General features: G+C 34.4%; 3 protein-coding genes across 3 annotated transcripts; 2 read left to right on the forward strand and 1 right to left on the reverse strand.

Moving 5' to 3' along the window:
• Positions 1 to 963: 963 nt before the first annotated feature.
• Positions 964 to 3,871, forward strand: LOC105346766 (proline-rich transmembrane protein 1). Its single transcript, XM_011455474.4, has 4 exons — positions 964 to 1,070; positions 3,029 to 3,123; positions 3,291 to 3,422; positions 3,557 to 3,871. Exons 1-4 carry the CDS (start codon positions 1,055 to 1,057, stop codon positions 3,722 to 3,724), a joined length of 411 nt encoding a protein of 136 aa, XP_011453776.1. The 5' UTR covers positions 964 to 1,054; the 3' UTR covers positions 3,725 to 3,871.
• Positions 3,872 to 4,183: 312 nt separating this feature from the next.
• Positions 4,184 to 18,010, reverse strand: LOC105346768 (bromodomain-containing protein 4). Its single transcript, XM_011455475.4, has 14 exons — positions 17,640 to 18,010; positions 16,357 to 16,496; positions 13,095 to 14,600; positions 9,857 to 9,905; positions 9,616 to 9,707; positions 9,094 to 9,217; positions 8,115 to 8,224; positions 7,724 to 7,828; positions 7,141 to 7,250; positions 6,740 to 6,932; positions 6,394 to 6,491; positions 5,943 to 6,097; positions 5,338 to 5,467; positions 4,184 to 4,929 (listed from the first exon to the last, which is right to left on the reverse strand). The coding sequence occupies exons 1-14, from the start codon at positions 17,810 to 17,812 to the stop codon at positions 4,903 to 4,905; spliced, it is 3,012 nt and encodes a 1,003-aa protein (XP_011453777.3). The 5' UTR covers positions 17,813 to 18,010; the 3' UTR covers positions 4,184 to 4,902.
• A 4-nt stretch (positions 18,011 to 18,014) lies between these two features.
• LOC105346769 (survival motor neuron protein 1) lies at positions 18,015 to 23,134 on the forward strand. The gene is made up of 8 exons (XM_011455476.4): positions 18,015 to 18,158; positions 18,471 to 18,551; positions 18,703 to 18,810; positions 19,170 to 19,370; positions 20,345 to 20,491; positions 20,624 to 20,689; positions 21,662 to 21,784; positions 22,125 to 23,134. Exons 1-8 carry the CDS (start codon positions 18,096 to 18,098, stop codon positions 22,182 to 22,184), a joined length of 849 nt encoding a protein of 282 aa, XP_011453778.3. The 5' UTR covers positions 18,015 to 18,095; the 3' UTR covers positions 22,185 to 23,134.
• The last annotated feature ends 2,738 nt before the right edge of the window (positions 23,135 to 25,872 follow it).

Genomic DNA, 25,872 nt, shown 5'->3' on the forward strand with positions numbered 1-25,872 from the left:
ATCTGCGGTTTTATAGTTAGTGATGCTGATAATCAGACATTTTGCCATTTTTTCTTAGGTGATACGGCTTCTATCTAGTTTTACATTAATTTTTTCACCTGTATGATTTTTTATTTTTGTTGTTGATTCTAAAACATCACGATTACCTCACAATATTTACTCAAACAAGGTAGTTTGTTTATGGTGGCATATCTCTGCCCCTTGTGTGCAAGTTATTTTTCTATTAATTATGTCGACATGCAAGATAAAGATGTTGACATGCGAGATAGTTATGTCAACATGCAACATGACTATGTTGACATGCAAGAAACTGCAATCAAATAAGAGTTAGAAAAAATTTAGAATATCGCCAACAAGTGACATCAAAGATGCTAGATACGCTATCTATTGATGTCAACATGCAACTTATCTATGTTAACATGCAACTTCTTTATGTCGACATGCAACTTATTTATGTCGACATGCAACTTAGATATGTTAACATGCAAGATAAATATGTTAACATGCAACATATTTATGTCGACTCACAACTAAGTTATGTTGACATACAACTTATAAGTTGCATGTCAACATATTTATCTCGCATGTAAACATATCTAAGTTGCATGTCAACATATTTATCTCGCATGTCAACATACGTAACTTGCATGTTGACATAAATAAGTTGCATGTCGACATTAATAAGTTGCATGTAAACATAAAAAAGTTGCATGTCAGCATATTTATCTTGCATGTTAACATAAATAAGTTGCATGTCGACATAGAAAGGTAGAATTTAGCATCTTAGATGTCACATGTGGGTGATATTTGAGATTTTGTATAATTCTTATCTGATTGCAATTTTCTTGCATGTCAACATAGTTATGTTGCATGTTGACATAATTATCTTGCATGTCAACATAGTTACCTTGCATGTCGACATATTTGATAGAAAAATAACTTGCACACAAGGGGTAGAGATATGCCACCATACTTGTTTATAAAAGAGTTGCGTTATCTGCAGACCCCCTCGTGACTTACTGTACCCATTATCTCAAACCCGAACAAATTCAATATGGACAACCAAGCTTGTACGTATAGATCTTACTAGGGTTTTTTTTTCTTCAAATTAACTAGGTTTTGTGTTAATTGGAAATGACTGACTCTCTCTCTCTCTCTCCTCTCTCTCTCTCTCTCTCTCTCTCTCTCTCTCTCTCTGTAAGCACAAACGCTTTGGGTGTTTCCAGTAATTTCTAGTTCGTCAACGCCGTATTTTTGTAAAAACAATATTTAGCTTTACTTATCAGATAGGCCTACAACAATCATTAATTTTAGGTAGGTTAGTAAGTAGATACGTAAATAAATCAAGTCAATCATCAAAATCTGATCTATTTTTTTTCAGTCTTTTGCTTCAGCATGTACAAAGATCATGCATGCGATTTCCACTTTTTAAACAGATTTATGTGAATTTATGCATGTCATGAACAAGTACGCACTATCTATTTGCCTGTCATTAAAAAGCCACCAGTTTTATCGACACATATATATATGCATGATATTTTGTATTAATCTTTCATCTTATCTATTTTTTTTTTCAAACAAATAATGTGTCCGTCAATAAAGCAACCTACTGACGTCCCCCTTAGACTACGCTAGATAAAAATTGACATTCTTATCGCTTCGCTTGACTTTATTTTTGCAAGTTGTAACTTATAAGTTGTTGATTGATTTTATCACTCTCGAACGTATTTGATCACCTCATAATATTTGAAGATCTAATTATACATGTATTTGTAAAAAATTTGTGCAATTGTACAAAAAATATTTAAAACACTGATTAAATATTTTGGACTTTATATTACAAAACCGATTCGTAATGTTTTCACAGACAATGACTGGAAAATGTAAATACATGACTTGTAAAATGATATTTAATTACGAAAGATTTGTCCTCTACTTGTTGCAGATTGGTTATGAACCACGAACACAGTTTCTGTGGGGATTTTTTTAACACATTTTATTCTGTTTAAGTTATATTATTAATATGCTTCAGTAATTTGATGCAATAATTGATAAAAAAATAATTCGGTTATCTATAAGTAAACAAAAACACAGCTGTCTTGATTATATAACATATAAGGAATTGCGCGCCAGATGTGTATCTTGCTTCCAGATCGACAACTGACATTTTTATCTTGGCATGTATATTAAAACTTTAAAAATAATAAAAGATGGTGTGAAAAACGGTCCAGTAAATCTCAGTTGACCTTTCATTACATTACTGTATTATGCATGTCACGTGATGTACATTCCGGCAAACGTGTTCGACAAGTTTATGACATTTTCCTTCATTTAACGCAACTTAATATGCTGATACTGAGTAAATTAGATCTACATTTACATGTATATACCGGTATTAGTTGATGGCTAATTGTTTTTTTCTAGACTTGGGTGATTTGTGAGATAAACATTGATTTTGTCATGTGATATGTAAACGAGACATGCATATCGAATATTGTAATTTTAAAGGCAAATCCATATTCAATTTTATTAATTAAAAACAAACCGGGTTACAAACCAGCTATAACTTTGTGCTTTTGAAAGGTCTATTATCTAAAACCACCTGTTATTCTGTAATCGTCAAACTAAAAAAGAAGAGTCTTAACCCTGGATACTTTTTAAAAAATAATGGTGTACATATTTTGTTTTGGAATTCAGCGCAAAAAAAGGGCTACTGACAGTATATAGTAGTGGGATCTTGTCCTCAAATCGTGATTATGCTCCTTTAAAGGACGAGAGGAGTAGGTCATTTTAATGGCATTAAATGCAAATATGAAGTAAGGCCGATTATATGTTTCTCAGTGATGTCATCAAATCGTGTGCCACTAAACACTAATTCTCGTACATGTAGCTCAGAGACCATTGTCACCAATACGGCAAAGACACAAAAATTCAAAAGAACCAAATTACGGGTCATCTGCTCTTGATACATGTAATTTACAATCCACACATCAATTTATGTCCTGCTCGCCTTTTTTTTTTATTTCAGACAAACACCCTTACGGCCAGAATGCCCCACCCCCGGGGTATGCGCCTCAGTACCCACAGCAGATGCATCAAAGCTCGTCAAACGTGACCGTCGTAGTAAGTGCTCGTTCACAGAAAATGTAAAAATATATTGTTTAGAAATGAAAAAAAAACATGCACAAACTTTCAGCAACGTCCACACTTTCAGTTCACTGTCAAAAGACCACGAGACAACTGAATTATGATAGATGATAAAATTATACAGATTATTTATTTTTTTATAGACAGCCGGTGGATTCCAGCCAGCACCAGTTATCGTTACTCCTCCAGAGCGTGACTGGACGGTTCCCGCAGTTATGGTCACTCTCTGCTGCTTCTTCCCGACAGGAATCTGCGCCATCATTGCTGCTGTCAACGTAAGTGCTATCTTAGCCGAAATCAGAACTCGCAAAAAATGTTACACAGAGGAAATTAATGATTTGATAGAAAGTACGTTATAATTTGAAGTTAACCATGCTTCGTACTTTCTGATTGACGTTATATTTTACAGGCAAGGAGCCAGTTTCTCGCGGGTGACACTGAGGGGGCAAGGTCTAGTAACGCCTGGGCCAGGGGTCTGACCTTCGCCTCGATAGGGTTTGGAGTCGCGTGGATTGGCGTTGTCATAGCATTGTACATATGGGTGTGGTCCGTGGCGACGTCATTGAATGGCTATTAGAGAGGAGGAGGAGAAGAGGTTACTCTGACGGAGGACCAATACATACGGAAATGTGGCGTCATAAAAAAATGTTCCATTATGTTTATGGATTTCGAAATAAAGATTAAATTTTTGTATTAATAAAAATAAAATAATAAAGCGTAAAAAAACATTTTTATAGTGTATTTTTATTTTTGTAATTAAATGTTAGGTTACCTGCAGGTGACCTAACTTTTTTTTGGAGAGGGGGAGGGAGGGGGCTATCTGCACCAAGGTTTAGAAATTTCATCATTCTTCTCCATAATTTCTTGTCAATCTTGGCTAAATTTGGCAAGTAATATACAAAAGCGAGTGGAAATAAATTGCAAAATCCATGATTTTTGGCTTTAGGATTCTGTTGCTAGGACAGAAAACTGTTTAGATATCATACTCCAACTCTCCCTCCCCTTTTTTATAGCAACAAAAGTTCAACAGGCAAAATGCAACAATTAGCAGCGATTTTATTACATCAAATGAAATGTTTTTAACATATAACAGCTTAGGTCATAATAGAACAAAGAGGAAAATCAAATCAGAAAATCATACATGTATAAAAAAAACAATGAACTACATGTATAATTGTATTACAGAAAACAGGTATACAGAGGCTTCTATACAATGTTTGCATCTTGTAATGCAGCATATGTAACTGATGCATTTCCATGAACCACATAATTGCTAGGATATAAATAAGAAATGCCCACAGAATTAAATGAATTTTCATAAACTCTGCCTCTTACTTAAAACATGCACACTGTTTCTTTTGATGGTTTTCTAACAAAAAATTTATCAAAACTCATAAATTAAAAAAAGCCTTCAAAAAAAAAAATCATTCAAAAGAATTCTTACATCAGTACATAAATATTTTCTTCTCTCGCCAGATTTTCATATTTGATTTTTACGAGACACAAATCATTTTTACAATATTGTTTGACAACAAACTAATGAAATGATTAAACTTGACAATTTACTAAGAAAAAAAATTTAATTTCTGTTTCGTTCAGAAATAGCAGACACTACTCCAGTCTATGTGCATTACCTAGTACACTTAGCAAGATCATGCATGTCTGGTGAAAGTGTATGATATATCTATTGTCATTTTCAATAAAATTCTAATGCACTTGTTCGTAATTCCTTGCACACATTTCCATTTCTTCACATCAATAATAAGGTCTCCTTGGATTATTCTGGGGGGGAAAAAAGACAGGTAAATAAGCATTAAACAAATACTGTGAAATCCTTATAATTCGTGGGGGCCAATTTTCGTGGATTGGTTAACTTTTACAGGTTCGTGGGGACGTAATTTCGTGTATTCTTTTATACCAACATAAGGACATATGGTTTTATAACACTAATTTATTAATTCGTGGAGGATGTAAATTCGTGGATGAGAGGTACCCACCAATTCCACGAAAATTGAGCCACGACGAAATTTTATGATTCCACAGTACATTTAGGTATTGATGGTGATTTTTATAAAAAGAAAAAAAAAAGAAAATGAAAGAAAGAACAGAAAAGGAAATGATCAAGTTCTATATAAACATGGAGAAACAAATATACCGATTAATCAGAACAATACAACAAAAGAGACTCACCAATGGGTTTGGTCGGAATCGGTAAGCCAGCATCATTCTTTTTCTGTAAGCATCGAATTCATCATCATCCTTCTCCAGGGCTGCTGGCCGTTCCGTCCCCACTCCCCTACCCTCTACCGAAACAGAGCCCCTGAAACATGCCAAAACATTCATCATATATTTTTACTTCAATACCAGTATCTGTTCTTTCAATTTTCAATAATTCATTTCTTACTAGTAGACTATGATAGCCTATTTTAAAACTGTTACGAGAGGTTTGAATAGCGAAACAAAATGTCAAAACACACTTTTTTGAAATTGTTTCTCTGTTAATACATTCAATCAAAGAATAATAATATTTTACTGTACAAGAAATATAATTTCCACAATTTTAGGTAAAATTTGTTGCATTAGAGAACTTTTAAACCTAGCCTAAAGAGAAGTTAAGGTTCTTCGCTACCCTGTGATTTTTACTTTTAATGACAGCATGTCACAATATAGCGATTGTAAAACTGTTTATAATGCCAAATGTAGGTGTCTATATCCGAAAGAATTTTCAAAGGTGTGGAGGACCTTTAACAGTTCTGATGAAAATGTTTGCTGCTTCTATGACTTGTTAGACTTACTTGTTGACTGGGTTTTTAATTCCCTGGCCCTCAGAGCCAAGCCCCTCTCCCTCTTTCCATCCCAGCTTCTGCAGCATCTGGTAGCCCAAGTTATCACAAGTCAGCTTGAAATCTTTGTAGTCTGACAGATCTGGCTCCCTGCCTTCCTTCAATGCCTGTGGAACCATTTCAACAATTAAAAAGTTTCCAAGTACGATAAATGTATATAGAGGTTTCAAAAGGTTTGATGTCTGCAAAGTACCTATGCAGAAGATGTATTTATATAAAACATTGTAACAAAAGTTTTCAAAAATGCAAAAACAAAAAAAACCATTGGATTATATCATAATTCGAAAGTAATTAAAGATTCATCATAATACAAGTGTTAGAGTGTATAACCTGCACTAAAATGAAAACCAAAGTCATAAATCTCAAGAAACCAGAAGAAAGGATTTCTGTAGGACTGGCTTACCCTGAATGTTTCCATGAATCGCTCCAGCTCATCGGGAGGAAGGAAGTCTCCAATGAAGTGCTTTCCTTTGTTTGCTTCTGTAAGGGCTTCTGCCCAGTCTGCCACGAAAATGTAAACAATTCTCTGAGAATAGAAACCTTTACATTACCAAGTACTGTAATTCCTTTTTTCAATAACAAAATGTAATTTAAATTCTCTTCAGATACTTGTACTTCAAATGCCTTAACTTTTGCAAATGGCCTGCAGATGATAAACTCATCAAACTAAGACACAAAAACATCAAATCCACTTCAGTGATAAATATTTCACAACTGCATCATCTCAAGAGAGAAAACTTGCTCTTTACCTCTGGTGGCCTCCATTTCTGCAGTTCTGTTCTTGTGTTCCCATGTCCCACCCTCTACGTCTTCATCCGAATCATACTCGTACTTATTGACTTTTTTAAATGAGGCAGCAGACATCGAGGCCATCTGTTCCTCCATCAGGGCGGCTTCCTCCACCTTCTTTTTGGCAAGGATCAACTCATACATCATGTTCATCTGTACAAAAATTGAAAAAAATTTTGCACATTAAGATGATTGAGGATCAAATCAAATCTCAAACTCAGAATATTTTGCCAAAAGGCTTGACAGTTCATTTTTCCTATCAAAAACTTGCACTTGGCATAAATCATATTTCAAACAGCCTAATGCTACGCATTCAAGTTTCTAAACCACCATCAAACCCCTAGACTTCACTTTTTTGTACCTCTTGCTGGTGGCGGATCTGTTTGATCTGGTCCTCGCTCAGAGTATCACTGCCCACCATTTTTCGTGCAAAGTCTTGTAATGTAACCTGTGGTGGCCTGGACTGGACGACTGAGTAAAGAGTCCAAGCAAGTCACAATCTTATCAACAAGGCATGATTGCAATAATAAACACAGACAACCTCAGTTTTGATCTCAATCTTACTTTAACTTGCAGCTAAGATCAAAAGTACTGGTAAGTTGTTCTAAATTTTATGTACTCAGGGCTAGAAAACTCCTGTATGCAATCATTCAGTGTTTTGGAAAAAAAAACTAGTTTTTAAATCAGAAATTAGAAGCCTTAGTTTATAATAAATCCATGCAAATATTAAACTTGTGGTATAAAAGGCTTTATAGTAGACAAATAATACCAATACATGTATAATACCCATTGGGTAGTTCTGATATGAATACTGGTAGCATTCAAATACTTTAACTCAATGAAATGAACCAACAAGATATCATAGCAATTAAGTATAACGGCATGCTAACACCGATTGCTCACCCCCCCCCCCCCCAAATGTTTTCGAAAGCATTTCAGTTTACCATGAGGTATGGCCACACCCACTGGAGGGACCTGTGGCTGGTCGTCCTGGGGACCCCACCTGCTCCTCTTCTTCCTTTTCATTTTTGATCCAGAAGCAGATTTACCTGTTCAAAAACAATCACATGTGATAGAATATCTTCTAGTAAAAAAAATAATAATAACAATGTTCCATTTTTCTTCCATTAGGAATCTAAGCTACCTAAAATATATCTTTATGATGTACTTGAATAAGCATACAATAATAAAGGAAAACGGTGATCAGGTGATTTAAGTATGTTAACAGTATAAAGTGTGTCCTTTTTTTGTTCTGATGTAAATTTGTAAGACTGTAAATCCTTTAATTATGTGAGACTGTAAATCCTTTAATTATGATCTGACAAATTCACATACCATCCATTTCCTCTGAATCCGCTTCGTTGCCATCCACATTCCGTCCCCTCAGTTCAGCAACTTTATATTTGAAGTATCTGTGTGCATGACTAGCCTCATCATACAAAAACCTACAATAAAATAGAAAAAAATATATCAGACAGAGATAAAGAATACTGTGGAATCATTAAATTTGGTGGGGGCCAATTTTCGTGGATCGCTTAAATTTTACAAGTTTGTAGGGACGTAATTTCGTATATTCTGTTAGACTTACTAGGAAACATGACTTTATAACAGTTATTTATTAATTCAGGGAGGATGTTAATTCGTGGATGAGAGGTACCCACGAATTCCACGAAAATTGAGCCACCGCGAAATCTAATGATTCCACAATACAAGCTTTCACACATTTTTTTTCTTTCATGCAGAACTTTTTTTTTGGTACCAGTATCTGAACTTGCCAGTATAATTATGTGGGCTAGATTTTTTTTTTGGCAACCATAATACAAGTTTTTAAAGAATTTTTCTCTTAGCCACCACAACAAATATATATCATGAAGCAAATTACTAATTCATGACATGAAGTTAAAAGGCATCATGGGCATGCACACTGATCAAAAAACATATCTGTGAGCCAAAGCTTGCTAGTGATACCCCTGCTCTGATGTGAATACCGGTACACAAAATAGGCAAAGTCGGCATTTAACAGATAGTTGACATCGCATTTGTTAAAAAATAAATCCCACCATATGGCATGCCTATACAAAGGGTGTGTTAAAATTTCATCTGCATTTAATAGTTGTCGAGATTATTGTGAAACAAAATGAGACAGAGACTTTCTATGGAAAGACAGACAGAGACATACAACGGTATAATATTATATCCCCTTCTCCTTTGAAGCGGAGTTATACTTAATTTGACATTGACAGATTATAATAAACACTTTGTATTGGACATTCTACAAAAAATCAAAATAACCACAAGTTGCAAATATACTCACCAGAAAACCGGGTTGTCTTTATAGTCTTCAAGGGCCTGGAATTCTTTGTCAGGAGAGCACTGGGCAAAGAAGGCCGCCATCTGTTCCGCCAGTATCACTGTGTCGGGGTCCTCTGGGGGAGAAACTAGAAGCAGCCTATCAGTATCGAAAGCTCCCGGGGCCAACAGGCTTGATCTGACCAAAATTTGACAACTAACTTGAGAGCTTTTTTAACCCCAATTTCTAAAATTTGCTCCAAAATGAGTGCTCCCTTTCGACATTAAACATCATCCTGGGGATAATGGGGCATAACATGGGGATGAATGCCCAAAATATCCATCATAATTATCTTTCATTAAAAATCAATGTCATGAATTTCCATCCATTGACCCTGAGATTTGGAAGAAAATCATTTTTTCAATGTTTCTTTCTTCCTTTTTTTTAGAAATGACTGTTTTGATAAGGTACCCAGTGGCTGTAAACTCAGCTATGGTTGTGCCAGCCCTTTCATTACGTAATGTACTCAAACCCACTTCCACTTACCTGGTTTTAAATCTTCTTCATTGTCATCAAACACAGATGGCCTCTTCCTGTCAAACCTGCTACCACTTCCTCTCATTTGCATGGCCACCATTCTGCAATCAAATATGGTATGAACAAGTGAAAAAAGATAAAGTCGGAAACTGTTAGAATATTCTTCGTATCTCAACAAAAGGTGTGATTGATATTAGCTTAAACTCAGGTAGTTGTAAATAATCATAATTTTTTCTCCTCAAAAACTTACGATTTTTGGTCTCTCTCTTGCTTGATGTCATCGTCAGGGGCAACTTTAACTGAAAAAAAGAAGTAAATCAGTTCCGATATTCAATACAGGTATGTGTGCATATGTATAACTAGGTCTTTCCACCTTTCAGGTGAAAGACCTTTTGTATTTCTTATGTTTTTTATAAGGTCTTTCCACCTTTCAGGTGAAAGACCTTTTGTTTTCTTTACATTTTATTAGGTCTTTCCATCTTTCAGGTGAAAGACCTTTTGTTTTCTTTATGTTTTTTATTAGGTCTTTCCACCTTTCAGTCAGGTGAAAGACCTTTTGTATTTCTTATGTTTTTTATTTTTTTTCTTCTCTTTTTTTCCAGGGACAGCTTTTTTGTTTCAAGAGATATTGAAATATATTTTCTTTATGTTATTGAGCATTAAAAGTCATGGTACCAAATGACCCTTTGCTTGATACCTCCCAGGACTTACAAAGTTATTGCCCTTGTGTAAAAAAAGCTTGTTATTGCTACTCCTCTGAAACCATTAGAGATAGATACTTGAAACTTTTACCAATGTCTTCATAACACTTAGAAGGTTCTTTATTCTAATCATACCGAAAGGATCTGAGCCCCCCTTCTATCAGTTATAGCCCCTGAAAGTTTTTAAATTTCTATAAAATCATTTCCAACTTTTTTATTATTTGTCATAGAGATCTAGGACAAATTGGAATAGAAGCGTCTACCTTGACCAAACAAAATGACATAAAGGTCAAAGGTCAAGGTCATTAAGAAATCCGTTAATTAATGAGTTTTTAGATCTCTTTTGTTTAGGGTGGTAGAGAAAAACTTGTTCATGGATATAGTAGGACATCTTAAGACATTTTGAAATGTAGCCCCTTGGCTCCTACCTTTAAATAATTACAGAGTTATTGCCCCTATTGTATGAAAAGCTTGTTATCGCTTGTTATCGCTACTCCTCATAAGAGATAGAAACTTGGAACTTTTACCAATGTCTTCAGTACACTTAGAGGGTTCTTCAATCTATTCATACTGAAAGGATCTGAGCCGCCCTTATAGTAGTTATTGCCCCTGAAAGTATTTACATTTCTATAAAATCACTTCCAACTTTTTTATTACTTATCATAGAGACTTCGCACTACTTGGGATGCAAGCGTCTACCTTGGTCAAACAAAATGACATAAAAGTCAAAGGTCAAGGTCATTTGGAAATATATTTTTTAATGAGTTTTTAGATATCTTATGTTAAGGATGGTAGAGAAAAACTTTTTCATGGATGTAGTAGGACATCTTAAGACATTTCAAAATATAACCCTTTGCCCCTTACCATGTAACAATTATAGAGTTATTGCCCCTATTGTACAAAATGCTTGTTATCGCTACTCCTCATTAACCGTTAGAGATAGAGACTTAAAACCTTTACTAATGTATTCAGTACACTTAGACGCTTCTTCAATCTATTCATACCGACAGGGTCCAAAGTCCCTTTCTAGCAGTTATTGCCTCTGAAAGTTTCGACATTCAATAAAAAACACAAATAACTTTTGAATCAATAATCATAGATACATCGGACCACTTGGTATTGAAGTGTCTACCTTGTCAGATCAAAATGACATAAAGGTCAAAGGTCAAGGTCAAGCAATAAAAAATTGCAATCTTAATTGTTTAACACTTTATTATGAAGTAACACAGAAAAAATACTTTATTCTATTAAAGCAATCCTATTTTAAACATAAACAACGAGGGGGAAAGACCTCTAATTGTTCGAGAACAATTAGTCTATTTTTCTCTATTTTCCAAGGGACAGCTTTTTTATTATTAGGCATATTGAAACAATTTTTTCTTTATGTTATTGGCCATTAAAAGTTATGGTACCAAATGACCCTTTGCGTGATAACTCCCAAAACTTACAAAGTTATTGCCCCTCTGTACGAAAAGGTTGTTATCGCTACTCCTCTGAAACCATAAGAGATAGAAACTTGGAACTTTTACCAATGTCTTCAGTACACTTAGAGGGTTCTTCAATCTATTCATACCGAAAGGATCTGAGCCCCCCTTCTAGTAGATATTGCCCCTGAAAGTATTTACATTTTTATAAAAAAAAAAAAAAAAAATATTTTATTATTTGTCATAGAGACTTCGGACCACTTGGGATGGAAGTGTCTATCTTGGCCGAACAAAATGACATAAAGGTCAAAGGTCAAGGTCATCTGGAAATCTCCCTTAATTAATGAGTTTTTAGATCTCTTTTGTTTAGTGTAGTCAAGAAAAACTTTTTCATGGATGAAATAGGACATCTTAAGACATTTTAAAATATATCCCCTTGGCTCCTTCTTTTAAATAGTTTCAGAGTTATTGCCCATTTTGCACGAAAAGCTTGTTATCGCTACTCCTCTGAAACCAAAAGAGATAGATACTTGGAACTTTTACCAATGTCTTCAGTTCACTTAGAGGGTTCTTCAGTTTATTCATACCGAAAGGATCTGAGCCTCCGTTCTAGTAGTTATTGCCTCTGAAAGTATTTACATTTCTATAAAATCACTTCCAACTTTTTTATTACCTATCACAGAGACTTCGAACCACTTGGGATGCAAGCGTCTATCTTGGCCGAACAAAATGACATAAAAGTCAAATGTCAAGGTCATTTGGAAAGCTCTTAATTCATGAGTTTTTAGATATCTTATGTTTAGGATGGTAGAGAAAAACTTTTTCATGGATGTAGTAGGACATCTTAAGACATTTCAAAATATAACCCTTTGCCCCTTACCATGTAACAATTATAGAGTTATTGCCCCTATTGTACAAAATTCTTGTTATCGCTACTCCTCATTAACCGTTAGAGATAGAGACTTAAAACCTTTACTAATGTATTCAGTACACTTAGACGCTTCTTCAATCTATTCATACCGACAGGGTCCAAAGTCCCTTTCTAGCAGTTCGAAAGTTTCGAACATTCAATAAAAAACACAAATAACTTTTGAATCAATAATCATAGATACATCGGACCACTTGGTATTGAAGCATCTACCTTGTCAGATGAAAATGACATAAAGGTCAAAGGTCAAGGTCAAGCAATAAAAAATTGCAAACTTTTTTTTATGAAGTAACTCAGAAAAAATACTTTATTCTATTGAAGCAATCTTATTTCAAACATAAAAAACAATGAGGTGGAAAGACCTCTAATTGTTGGAGAACAATTAGTCTACCAGTTCTGTTTTATGTTGCCACCTGAAACAGTGTTGGTAAATACCTGGTGAATCTTCTTCTGTTGGCATGGATGGATCATAGTCTGATGAGGAAGGTTCCTTTTTTATTTCGATCTTTTCTTTTTTGATGACCACTGGTCCATATTCTCCATATACAACCTCGGTATTCTCTCCCCTCTGGACTTGAGGATGTGGCAACAGTGATCCTGACTGTTGTGGGGGCATTCCAAATATTGTGTTTGGCTGTGTCATTTGGGGAGGAGGGATCCTAGGAGGCATTCCAAATGCAGCCGACGACTGGGGAGGCATAATTTGCGGCTGCCCAGGGAAGTTTCCAGGTGGGGGAGGGGGCCCTTGAGGGGCACCTGGATGAGGAGGTTGGCCAGGATTTCCAAAATTTGCCATTCCTGGAGGTGGGGGTGGTCCTCCAAAAGAAGTAGGTGGAGCAGGTGGCCTGCTTGGTACTTGTGAATTAGGCATGCTGCCAAATGGTCCAGAATTCATTTGTGGTTGCTGGTTTGGGGGCTGACCAAATGGTGCTACTTGAGGAGGGGGTGGAGGTCCTCCATAACTGGAAACTGGGGGCCGAACTTGTGGGAAGTTGCCAGGATTTTGATGAGGGGGAGGCTGTTGATTAAATCCACCAAATTGAGCTGGTGGGGAATTGGAGGGTGGGGGTCCATTGAAATTACCCTGTGGGTGTGGAGGATTTAGCGGAGCAAAAGATCCTGGAGCAGGAGGTCTTTGAGACTGTGGGGGAGGTGGAGGGGCACCAAAAGAATTTGGTGGTCCAAAGGGAGGAGCCTGAGAAATAGGAGGCATGGAAGGTTGCCCCTGAGGAAACATTCCAGGATTTGGCCCTGGGGGAGGGGGTCCTCCAAATCTAGTTTGCTGAGCTGGAGGTGCATTTGGATGGGGATGCATAAAAGGAGGATTTTCCTGCAAGACAGGAGCTTGAGAGAAGGCCACAGACTGTGGTGGCAGGCTCACATTCGGCAGAGTCTGTTGGGGATTTGGGGGAAAATTAGGATTCTGCACACTCGGAGGCATCTGTGAGGATGGAGGCCCACCAGGATGAATCTGTTGAGGTGGAGGCCTAGCTGGAGCCTGTTGTGGTCCTGCATGAAATTGTGGAGGGCCAGGAGGCTGCTGTTGCTGCTTGGGAGAGGGAGGCTGGAGAGACTGCTGAGGTGGGGGCCTCGGAGCAACTTGTGGCTGCTGAGGAGCAGGACCTCTTGTTTGAGGAGCTTGGGTCCTCGCTGGTCCAGATGGAAACATCCTTTGACTGTTTGCTGGGGATTGGCTTACAGATGAGGAACTATTTTGCCTTGAAAACCCAGACTTATTTTCAGGGTCCTTTGATGATTTATCATCATTTTCTCTGGAAGGGTTGTACACTTTAGCTTCTGGTCTAGTAAGAGTTTGTACTGTTTGAGGATCTTTTTTGAGATCTTTGATATTCATAGGCTTGCTGTCAGATTTGTTGTCCTTCTCAGTTTTCTTCTCACTTTTATCTGAACCAGAGCTTGATTTTCCAGCTGCTGCAGCGGCTGTAATAGAAACAGATTCATTCTTCTAATGATGTTATTTTAAAAAAATATCAATATACCTTATATCAGGTTTATTCTGTGTCATGTTTTTTCCACAAATTATAACTTAAAATAGTATATAAAAAGAGGTATAGTGCCTTTTCCCATTATTTCGCCCACACCTGTGTTTGGACAGAAAGTACCTGTTACTAAAATACCTTTGATCAGGTACCTAGCTGTCGCAATATGATTTTTGAAACCTGGATATGCTGTTCTGATTTTATAATGGTGTCTGTAACAACTGATTTGTCATAAATTCAGGAAACTCTGTGTATAACAGTAGTTGATATTCTGAACCGTGATAAGTTCAAGCAAAGTGCAATGGATCTAAGTGTGAATATAGTACATGTGCAGTGTTAATGAAGAGAACTGTAAATGCTGGGTGTACTCATACTCAGACTGAATTAAACAAGATAATTTTAAAAAAAAGAAGATTAGATGCGTGTAACTTAATCTCTCTATTCTGTTCATGTTTCAATTTAAGTGAAAAAAATTACTACTTAGTGAATTCGATCCAGCGACCACAAAATCAAAAAGACCTCCGTGTTACCACTTGGCCACGCATCTAACATTTTCAACAGATGCATTTTATATATATATGGCTATAAACATGATCATTGTATTAGAAAAGACTCTCATTAAAATACTTGTCTAATTTTCAGTATGAATACCAATTTAAACCAAAACTTATTCAATGTAAACGTGTACTACAATACCTGTAGAACATAATTTTAATCGGATGTCTTTGGTTTAGAGTGGTTCAAATAGTCAAATGAAATATCCAATTATCTATCATATACTAACTACTTTCCTATATATCCCTAACAAAACCTGAATATCTTTAATAAATGATGTAGTGTAAGATAATTAAGACTCTTAGAGCATGGTGATTGTGTAATTTGCATATCTTTGAATATATTTAAACTAAATATTGTTTAATACATGTATTGAAAATGTCTGATGTTTGCAAAAGGCTATATTTGAGGCCAAATCGTATATTAAGTGCGCTATGCCTCTGTATGCGAATCAAATTTTCACTATTTCAAAGTCAAAGTGAAAAATAATTCATGAAAGATTGTTTTTATCTAAATTTTAACTCTTAAATCTTAATAAAAATTTCAAACGATAAAACAATTGACATGATTTCTGTAATGTGAAATAATAACTGATAATTATTTTCAGAGATACAATCATAGATCAAAAAATCATGTAAATCTACATATACTTGTAGCACAGGTATAATTAAACAACAGTTAATGCAAGGAACGTGACCAAATTTAATTAGCTTGTTAATGGATTATTTAATAAACAATGAAGACCTGTTAGCTGAACATAGTTTACTGTAATTTTGCTTACCTCTTTGTTTTATAGGCAAAGAGGTCACTCTTTTACAAGACCAAAACTTTGTATTTAATATGCGCTGATTTATTTTCCGTGTGTCGGAAATCGACGTGAACAAAGCAGAAATTGGATACACGCAGAAGAAGTTATTGGGTTTTAATCTGATTTTCACCTTTTAGTATTCCTCACTGTCTTAGCATTTCATTTTTTGAAACTTAAATATTTTTTACCACAAAATGCTTATTACATCTCGAAAATTTATTATCATTTAAATACATATTATATATGTTGCAAAACAAGATAAAAAAACCTTCAAAATGATTTTTAAGTTCAATTTCAGAACAAAATTATGGCTGTAAAGTGCATCTATTTTCACCTTGCATTGCTAAAAACCTATCCATGAAACTGCCATCATTGGAGAAAAACTCTGGACTGGGGGTTGCTTTCTCTTTTTCAGCTTCTTTAGCAGCCTTTGGTTTTTTCATCCATGAAGGTAATCCTGCTTTCTTTACAACCCTACAAAATTGATTATCAGAAGTGAAGAATTCTAATGAGGATCTGCAAATGAATTTAACATATTTCTCTTTTTGAAGACATGAGCATGTCTAAGAAAATGTCTGTTGCAATTACAGCGACATTCTAACAAAAGCTTATTGTTTTGGTATTGAATATTTCTAAAGATTGTGTTAGGAAATTAGGTTAATCTTTCGAAAAGTTTGTACATATTTTGTGCAATAAATTTCAAGATTGTAAGATGTGAAGAACTATAGCTCTTCATCATTATTTAATGCACAACGCCAAATTTCACTTATAGAACCATTTTAACAAGTCCTTGGACTTTCAGTTGAACGTAGCTATCTTTTATCTTGGGTCAAAACAAGTTAAAAATGACGCGTTTTCAAGCGAAAATGCACCGATTGCGTAGTCTTAGCTCAAAAGCCAGACAAATCTTGTTGATTTCAAAGAGCCATGGCTGAGTGGCCAGCAATGAAATGGTCAGACGTACGTCACATTGCTGTTCGACACAACTAACCAAAGTCCAAGCTCTTGTTAAAATAGTTCTAAGTAATAGAGCTACATATTATTTAATAGGATGCATACCATTACAATCTTTTTTGCAATGCTCAATTCTTTTTCATTCACATATTTTTAAGTGCAAAATGTATTAATTATAAACATATTTATACTATAAACAAACTTTTATACAACCCCGGTAAATTTTAGCGAGGCTTGTGAGAGCCTTGTTGCCGCAAACAGTTTTTGTTGCTATTAAGTCTTTTAATGCCTCTGGTATATTAATATTGAGATCGTTTACATCATGTTCGCAAAAATAGATATGACCAGAAATTAGTTCTTGAAAATCATTCATAATCAAACATTGTTACCGATGTAATCAATGTTACTGGTTACAAATAGAAAGGGGTAAAAGTCAGGACTAATTTCTGGCCATATATGTTGCAAAAAGTAGCCCTGAACCAGATTATCAGTATATCTGATATCATGATATAAAATCATTGTGAATTAAAGTCTATTCACAGTAAATCTGACATTTACTCAACATTCCATTTCTTACCTGAATATCACACTTGTACAATCAAAAAATATAAATTCACTCAACAATGACATAACAATACAATTCTTCATAGATACTGTACATACGTGGAACTTTTGGGTATGTCAGGTTGTGGGGGGTGCGCCTGCAGTTTTTCCATAATCAGTTTCTTCTTTTCCTCTATCAATCGCTCTTGCTGGGTCATCTGCTCCATCTTGTCCTTGTAAGTTGTGTTGCTTCCACTCCATGATGGGTCGTTTGCCGGCCGTTTCTTTGACATGACTTCTGTTCTCTGATTCGCGGTAGATCTTAGTTGTCCAATATAAAAACAAGTTTATCTATGCAGACACCATTTTATCAAATTGAATAACTGTTTAGAGTTACTTGGTAAACACAATTATTGAAGAAGTAGGGTAGTGAGTACGGTAGTCTCTACCTACTGAGCGTGGTCAATAGTTTTTATAAACCTCCTTTTACAAAAGATTTCCAAAGCCTGCAATCCCGAAATCCCAAATTTGATTGGATCTCACAAAACGTTGATCCAATGAAAAGACCTCTTTTAAATGTATTTCGGTAGTATCTCTAATATGGCTGCCTCTGGTACATTGCTTTTTCAACGCGGAGGGGTAAGAGAAATGACAGAAACTAAACATAAATTTGACAGCAGTTGGACGTCTATACTATTTTTTTACGTAACGTTTAATATTTTTAGTTTATACAGAATGCATATGACTTTTAAAAAGACTTTTAAATGTATTACAAATGCATCGTTGCTCCAACGTTTTGGAGATTTTTGTTTAATATTAAATTATGATTTAACTTGATAATGATTGTGTCTGTCTTGATTTCAAAAAGTTCAAAATTGCACATGTTACAGAGAATCAGATATTGATAAAAATGTGTTTTAAAGTATATGTGTTGCTTTTTCTTTTTTACAGCATGGAAGTGACAGTGAAAATGATCTCTGGGATGATACAGCTCTGATAAAGGCATATGACAATGCAATCAGTCTAGTCAAGGTGAGATTCATTACATATTGACTTAGGCTTTTGAATTGTATGTGATTTTGACCTATATAAACATTAAGAAAAAATCTGAAAAAAATGTTAACTTTTAAATATCAAACTTAATTGTTGTTAAACTAAGATCTTGTATTTTTTTTCCCATAAGGCTCAAATTAAAAAAGATCAGGGATTAACAGATGAAGAGAAACCAGAAACTACTGATAAAAAACGTAAGAGTGGAAAGAGGAAAAAAAGGCATCGGAAAAAGAAACAGGTGAATAGCCATGACACTCCAGTCACAGTGTGTAAAAGTTCATGCTTGAATTATCAATTAAAATACTCATGTTGTTGGTTTGATAACCTTACACAGGTAAAAACATATTCTGTGAATTATTCTTACTCCTAAAAAAATTTTTTTGGTTATGATTTGGAATATAACTCTATATGATTACCCGATAATTTACCAGACCAAAAAGACAAAAATATGAATAATTATCACCTATATTGCAAAACAATTCAGTTTTCTTAGAAAGATTTCATATCAATACAGTATGTAATTGAATAGGTTCATAAGAGCGGATGTAATTGCATTGCTCTGTTTTAAAATGAGTTCCTTAATTTTTCTGTATGAAGTGGAAGCAAGGGGACCAATGTCGAGCGGTTTTCTCTGAGGACGGTTTGGTGTATGATGCAGAGATACTTTCTGTGGATCTGCAGGCAGGAACGTGTGTTGTGAGGTATCGGGGCTATGGGAATGAAGAGGAGCAGATACTGGATAACTTAAAACATGCCCCTGGTCGAAGATCCCGTCCACAGAAACTGTCTGATCCAGAGGTATTGTAATAGAATATTGCTGGGATTTTATTTCCTAGTCTGTTATAATTGGTTTCATTTGAATGTCATTTCTTGTGCCCTCTCAAATCTTCTCTCTCCCACTTGAAGTTTCTCAAGAACTAATTAATATATGAAGAATTGATTTAGAGATATGTGTATAATAATTATAAAACAAATTGATCTGCACTCTTTAAACCAGGGTTGGCAAAAAATTGGAAAATATTCCTATTTCCCAGGTCAATTGGAAATACTTGTATTTACTAGGAATTATTGGTATTTCCTAGGTAATAAAGTACAACTACAAATAACATACTTCATACTTTTAATCATATCTATTGGGGTGTAGACAGTAGGATACCTTGTTAGCAATGGCATTTAATAGTAATTATCTTTGATTTAAACAAGTTTATACTAGCCAGTAATACATTTGGCATCTACTTATGAATAATTGAAACATGGTTCATTTATATACCATGGTATACACTATTGTAATTTGTTTTAAGAGTTAAGTCCCCGGACGAAAAAATACCCTCCCAAAAACACCATATTTACCATACCACTGGTAATTTCAAGCTCTGGTATTTCCCAGCCAACCCCGCTGTAATCTATTTCTAAACAATATAAATATTAAGAAATGTATTATGATGAAATTTTGCTTGATGGTATTTAAAAATTAGGTTAAATAATGTAAATTCCTCATTAAACGCGAGGAATTAATATCCACGTAAAACCACAAGAGGCATCTCACAAATTTTAAAATCGTCTTTAATTTTTTGGACAGATGTAAACTATTTGGAATTATGATAAGAATTCACGATTATATATTCTCGCGATTTGATGCAGAACTATTGAATTGTGGAATTAAGTACTCGCATAAACAAGGAATTACAGTACATGATCATAGCCACCAGTGTTTGTGATCTCAAAATGACCTTGCTGTAATTCCTTGTTAATTAAAATATGCCTTATTTCAGGGAGGAAGTTTGGCAGACAGCATGGACTGGTGTGGTCAAAGGTCAGACACTTCCAGCCACCCTGCAGGGTCCACTCACAACAGGCACACACCTAACCAGAGGGGAGGGTTTTCCTGGCCTGGTGGGCCTCCAATGCAAGGATTTCCGGTGAGTTTGTTTCATCTGCTGTTGGATTTCCAAACACACAAGTATTTGATCGTTGTCTCTTAGCTTGACTGGATTCAATTTTATTGCATTGATATTGAGAAGAATCAAGATGGTTTCATTTTTTTTTTTCAGTCACAGTTTTCATTCCCTGGAGTGCCATCATTTCCTAATTTTACTGGTCCATTACCACATTCAAGGGTAAGTATATATTTATTCAGTACAGTAACGATTAGACCCAACCAAACAGAAGGTAAACCCCATCTAAACTCTGGGTTTACTTTTGGGGCTTACCCTGGGTTTACTAGAATGGTCCCAGAGTAAACCCCGATTGGAATACACCCCGAAAGCAGTCGCTACAGTACATGCATGTTTGGAATATACAAGGGGCAGGGAATACAGGCAGTAAGATAGTAAGACGGGTCTTCTTTACACTTCAGTGTGTACAGTAGACCCCAAAATTAAACCCCAAGTAAACCCTGAATGGACCCAAAGTAAACCCCAAGTGGACGCAACATTTATAAAAGCAGACCCATAGTAAACCCCAAGTAAACTTTGAAAGTAAACCTGGGGTTTAGTTGGGATCTGCTGTGGGGTTAAGTTGGGTGTAATCGGTATGGTATGTAATTAATGGCATTATAATACTCATTATATATACCGGTACATGTACTAAGCTTGTAATGAATAGTTATTGTAATCTGTTAGAATCAAATTTTAGAAATTAAAGCACAATTAAATTTTATATTTGATTAAATGTTAATGAATCATAGTAGATTTGACATTTAATTCATGTTATGAAGGAGTGTGAAATGGAATGAAAAGATCTGCCCGAATGGATAGTGAATCAGTTCACCGATTTCAGACCAGATATTGATGCTAGCTCAGACAAGAGCAATCAGTATATAGGGCTAAACTTTGTGTTTAAAATGAGAGTGATCGTAAGGTTTTAAATGAGATGTTGTAAGACCTACTACATGTATAAGCAAATTATATCAAGCATTATGAATGTAAGCATTGCAGAACTGTACATGTATTCATGACATTTAGATAAAAAATTGCGAACTTGTAATACACAGCCAAATGTAATAAGTTAACAGTATTTCAAAGAAATTGCATATAGACTTGACATTCATTAGTGAATAGAATTAATTGATAAGTGATTTCAATTTTCAGAGTATCCCCTTTGTGCCACCACCGCCACCTCCAATAGAAGATGGTATAGATGGTGACAATGAGGCCATGTGTTCTATGTTGATGGCCTGGTACATGAGTGGGTACCACACGGGATACTATCAGGTAAAGTTTACAATCAGTTCTCGAATGTGCATAATGCAAAATGTGCTTATAAACATTTCAACATTCAAATATATATATGCAAATATATATATGCAGTCTCAGATTTTGTGTGCTATAGGATTGGGGAGGCTATTTAATATGCAGGAAATTAAAACATATTAAAACATATTTTGTAATCAAATCAGATGGAATGGGCTACAAAGATTAAAAACTGAATTAAAAGACACTTTTTATTTACATTACTATACTAGGTAAAACAGCACAATTGGTGATATTTTTAAGAGAATATATTCAAACAAATTGATTTATACTTTTGAAGCCCAAATTTTTGTTATTTCAGGGATTAAAACAAGGAAGACAGCAAGGAGGGACATCACCCCACCCAGATTCATTCAGATAACTACTCAGTGCATAGGAAATGTGTCCATTGACAATTATACATGTAGTTAGATACAACATCTCTGTCAGTTATGACATTATTACTGCTATGTGTTGCCATGTTTCCATTTTTTGGGGGGTCATAAATATTACATACTATAAAAGTGGTTATTTTATGCTGGTAGTTAAGTACATGTTTTCCATAGTCAAACCACATGTGCAGGTATTTAATACATGGATGCGTGATTTACCACACTACGGTATTGATTTTTTTTGCCATATTTTACGCAGTGTTAATCATTGTGCCTAACTAGTGTAATTTTCTTCCTCACATAAATAACCACTTTTCAGTACTTAATTTTATTTCGAAATGATTAAGATTCCTGAATTTACTTTTAAGTTAATTTACTATATGTCTGTCAACAGATATCTGCATCGATCAAACAACTCTACCAAATAACTCGCAAGTAAAATTACTTAGAGTTAATTTCTTGTAAGAAAATTTGATATTTTAAATTTAGCCAGAACTGGTTTCAGTGTAAATTAATCGTAAGATTTATTTTTGCAATTTGAAAAATTTATCTGTATTACTTTACTTGAAAAGTAAATCCACAAAGTGGTAATTTTTTGTACAAAATAAATAATTCCAAATTTTATTCAATGTTTTTGTTTATCACAAATGTTAATCCAAAAAAGAAAGAGAGTACCGTTTAGTTTATCATCCCTTAAAAAGCCACACAACTACATGTACATGTATTTCTTTTTTATTTTTATTTCAGTTTTGAAACAATATACTTTTCACTATATTGCTTTTGAAGCGTTTGAATCACAGTTGTATAGGCAAGACAATGTGTCAAGTTTCAAGTGTTAAGAACAATCAACAAAGAAAATTAAAAAGACAGATATTGTCAGGATCATTTGTCATCAGCATCATCATTGTTAGAAGCAAGTAAAGTTTGTGTACAATGTGTATTGTTCATTTCAAGCAAATTATTGTTAAACAAACATTTCAATTTCTTTGTACCTTACATATGACAATTAACTGACATCAATCCTGTTTTGAAGAATATCAAGTTGGTTTCAAAAATAACATCAATATGGTGGAAATTAATTTTTAAATCATTAGACTTTGCTCAAATTGTAAATTTGCTTCTAAAAACAGTAATTGGAAAAACATGAAAATGAGACAGAGAGTTGATGGTCATGGTAGTCCCAATTACTACGTTTAAAACTGCAAATTATCTAGGGGGAAAAGAAAAAAAATCTCGAACAAGAAATAATTTTGAAAACAATTCATATTAGCTTATTCATGCATAAGCATCCTTCAAGTGACAGCATTCAAATGCATTTTCATGATCACACTTTTGTTATATACATAAACCGGTATCATATAAGCAATTGGAGAACAACTAGCCCTGAAAATGTTATAACAAGATATGAGCTGTATAATAGAATATGGATTTCACATTAAGAAAATATAAGTAAAGCTAGCTGCATAACAACAAAAGATAAACAGAAATATATAAAACAAAATTAATGATTGTGTCTCAAAAATCAGACTTGCAATTTTGATTACAACAGTACAATAATCTAGCAAAAAACTATTACCAAGACAACCATAAATGATAAAACACTGCAAAACAATAAGCTAACTTTATAACTCATTGAATACATTTGCAATATCACATCTCAGATACTGTGAACAACTGCAAGTAATACATAAAATTCTTAGTATATAATAAGAAGGATCTGGTTAACAGGCAAATTTGTCATCATAACCAACATTGATAACACCTTTTCTTCAAAATTAAACTGGTCATAAAAAGTTGGTTTATATACCTACTGCTACCATGACAAATCAATGGTAAAACTTTGGAAGTTATTATGGGAATGTAAAACAAAAAAAATCTATACTCATGAACAAAGATTTGTGCATAAAGAACAAAAAGGATAGCCTGAGCTTTCAAATTGAAATTCATGGAAGAATAAAGTGGGCACCCACAAAATGAGTATTATCACTAATTACAGAGTACCGTATATACTCGCCTATAAGTATTGTTCGCCTATAAGTCGGTTGCCATTTTTGAAGTTTATTTTCAAGATTTTGCCATTGACCCTCTTATAAGTCGGGTAATTTTTTCTGGATAATCAGTCTACAGATTGCCAATAAAATAAGCACATTTTATCAAGCATGACTATATTTTAGATAAAAAATATTGGTGTTTGACCCCTCTGTTATGATTTCTAGATGCAATGCATTTTAATTAAAAGTGTTGTGTTCAGTTAACACATCTATCCTGGATGAATAACTTTCGATTTTGGACGCCATTTTTTTTTAATGATACACTGATGAAAACTTGGTGTAAGCTATAAAAATATTTAAAATACTATTGAAAATTAAATGATAGTGATTTTGATCCCCTGTTGACTGATTAAGATGGTATAGCCCCTTTTAAAAGTGGTGTGTTAGCTTGTGTTGTTTTAGGTGACATGTCACCTACAGCCACCATTATAGCTATTATCACCTCATGTGTAATTAATTATGAATAATTATAAATCGATCTTTATTTTTTTTTAAACAGACCAGGAATTATTCTTGTGTTTAATTTTTAAGTATTAAACAGAAATTGCTGTTCTGTAATCCCACTAGATCGCTTTTAGACGCCATGTTTTTTAATAGTTTTCTGTAAACAGAGTTATCTTTCTTGAAGTTTGTAACTTACGATTTTGGACGCCATTATATTTTTTAAACACTCATTACAACTTGATTATAGCTCAAAAACTATTTTAAATGCTACTGGAAATAAAATGACAATGATTTTATCCCCTACTGACTGATTAGGATTGGTAATTAGCCTCCTAAACTCAGTGTTGGCTTGTGTTGTTTTAAGTACAGTTATACCTACAGCTATTATCACCTCAGGCGTAAATAATTGCCTGTTTAAATAAAAAATACTATCAAATAAACCTTGTTCATATTTTAAGAAATACAGTTGAAACATTCAATGTATTTATTAAGTGTTTATCTTTTTAGTAATTAAAAAAAAAATGTCAGGTATATGGATCGCAAGTCAAAAGTTGGAAGCAAAATGGCACCCAAAAACGAAGTTTTACTCAGTGGAAAAATTATCTGATTGTATGTCACGCCTATAAGTCGGACCCCTACTTTTTATTCAAATTTCTACTCCCAAAATACCGACTTATAAGCGAGTATATACGGTAGTAATCGAATAAATCAGGTTACATACATAACATCATCTTTGTACAGACTATATATATATACCCAAAACTCATTCCTTCTTTATCATCAATGTGTGAAAATCGGAATCAATGGTATAAGTATTCAAAAATACATGTATGTTTTTTTGCATACACTTATTTGCCCTACACAATCACATAACACATCATAATCAATACAGGCTTTGCTCGCACTCAAAACGAGTAGCCATAATTTATCTAACAAAAATCTCTTCTGTCTCAATTGTTGAGCTTGTTTATTGGAGATCGATAAATATATATCCAGTACATGTAAGTGCAACAGTGACTTGTTAATAAAACTTCACTACCTAAGTATCCTTATAATTTTAGATATAATATATTATATCACATACTGTATTAAGCATCTTCGCTAGCCAAGGGTTTTCGGTCCACTTTGCTCCACATGGGGAGCAAAGTGGACCGAAAACCCTTGGCTAGCGAAGATGTGTATT

This window comes from Magallana gigas, chromosome 6 (assembly GCF_963853765.1).
Source record: "Magallana gigas chromosome 6, xbMagGiga1.1, whole genome shotgun sequence".
Lineage (NCBI taxonomy): Eukaryota > Metazoa > Mollusca > Bivalvia > Ostreida > Ostreidae > Magallana > Magallana gigas.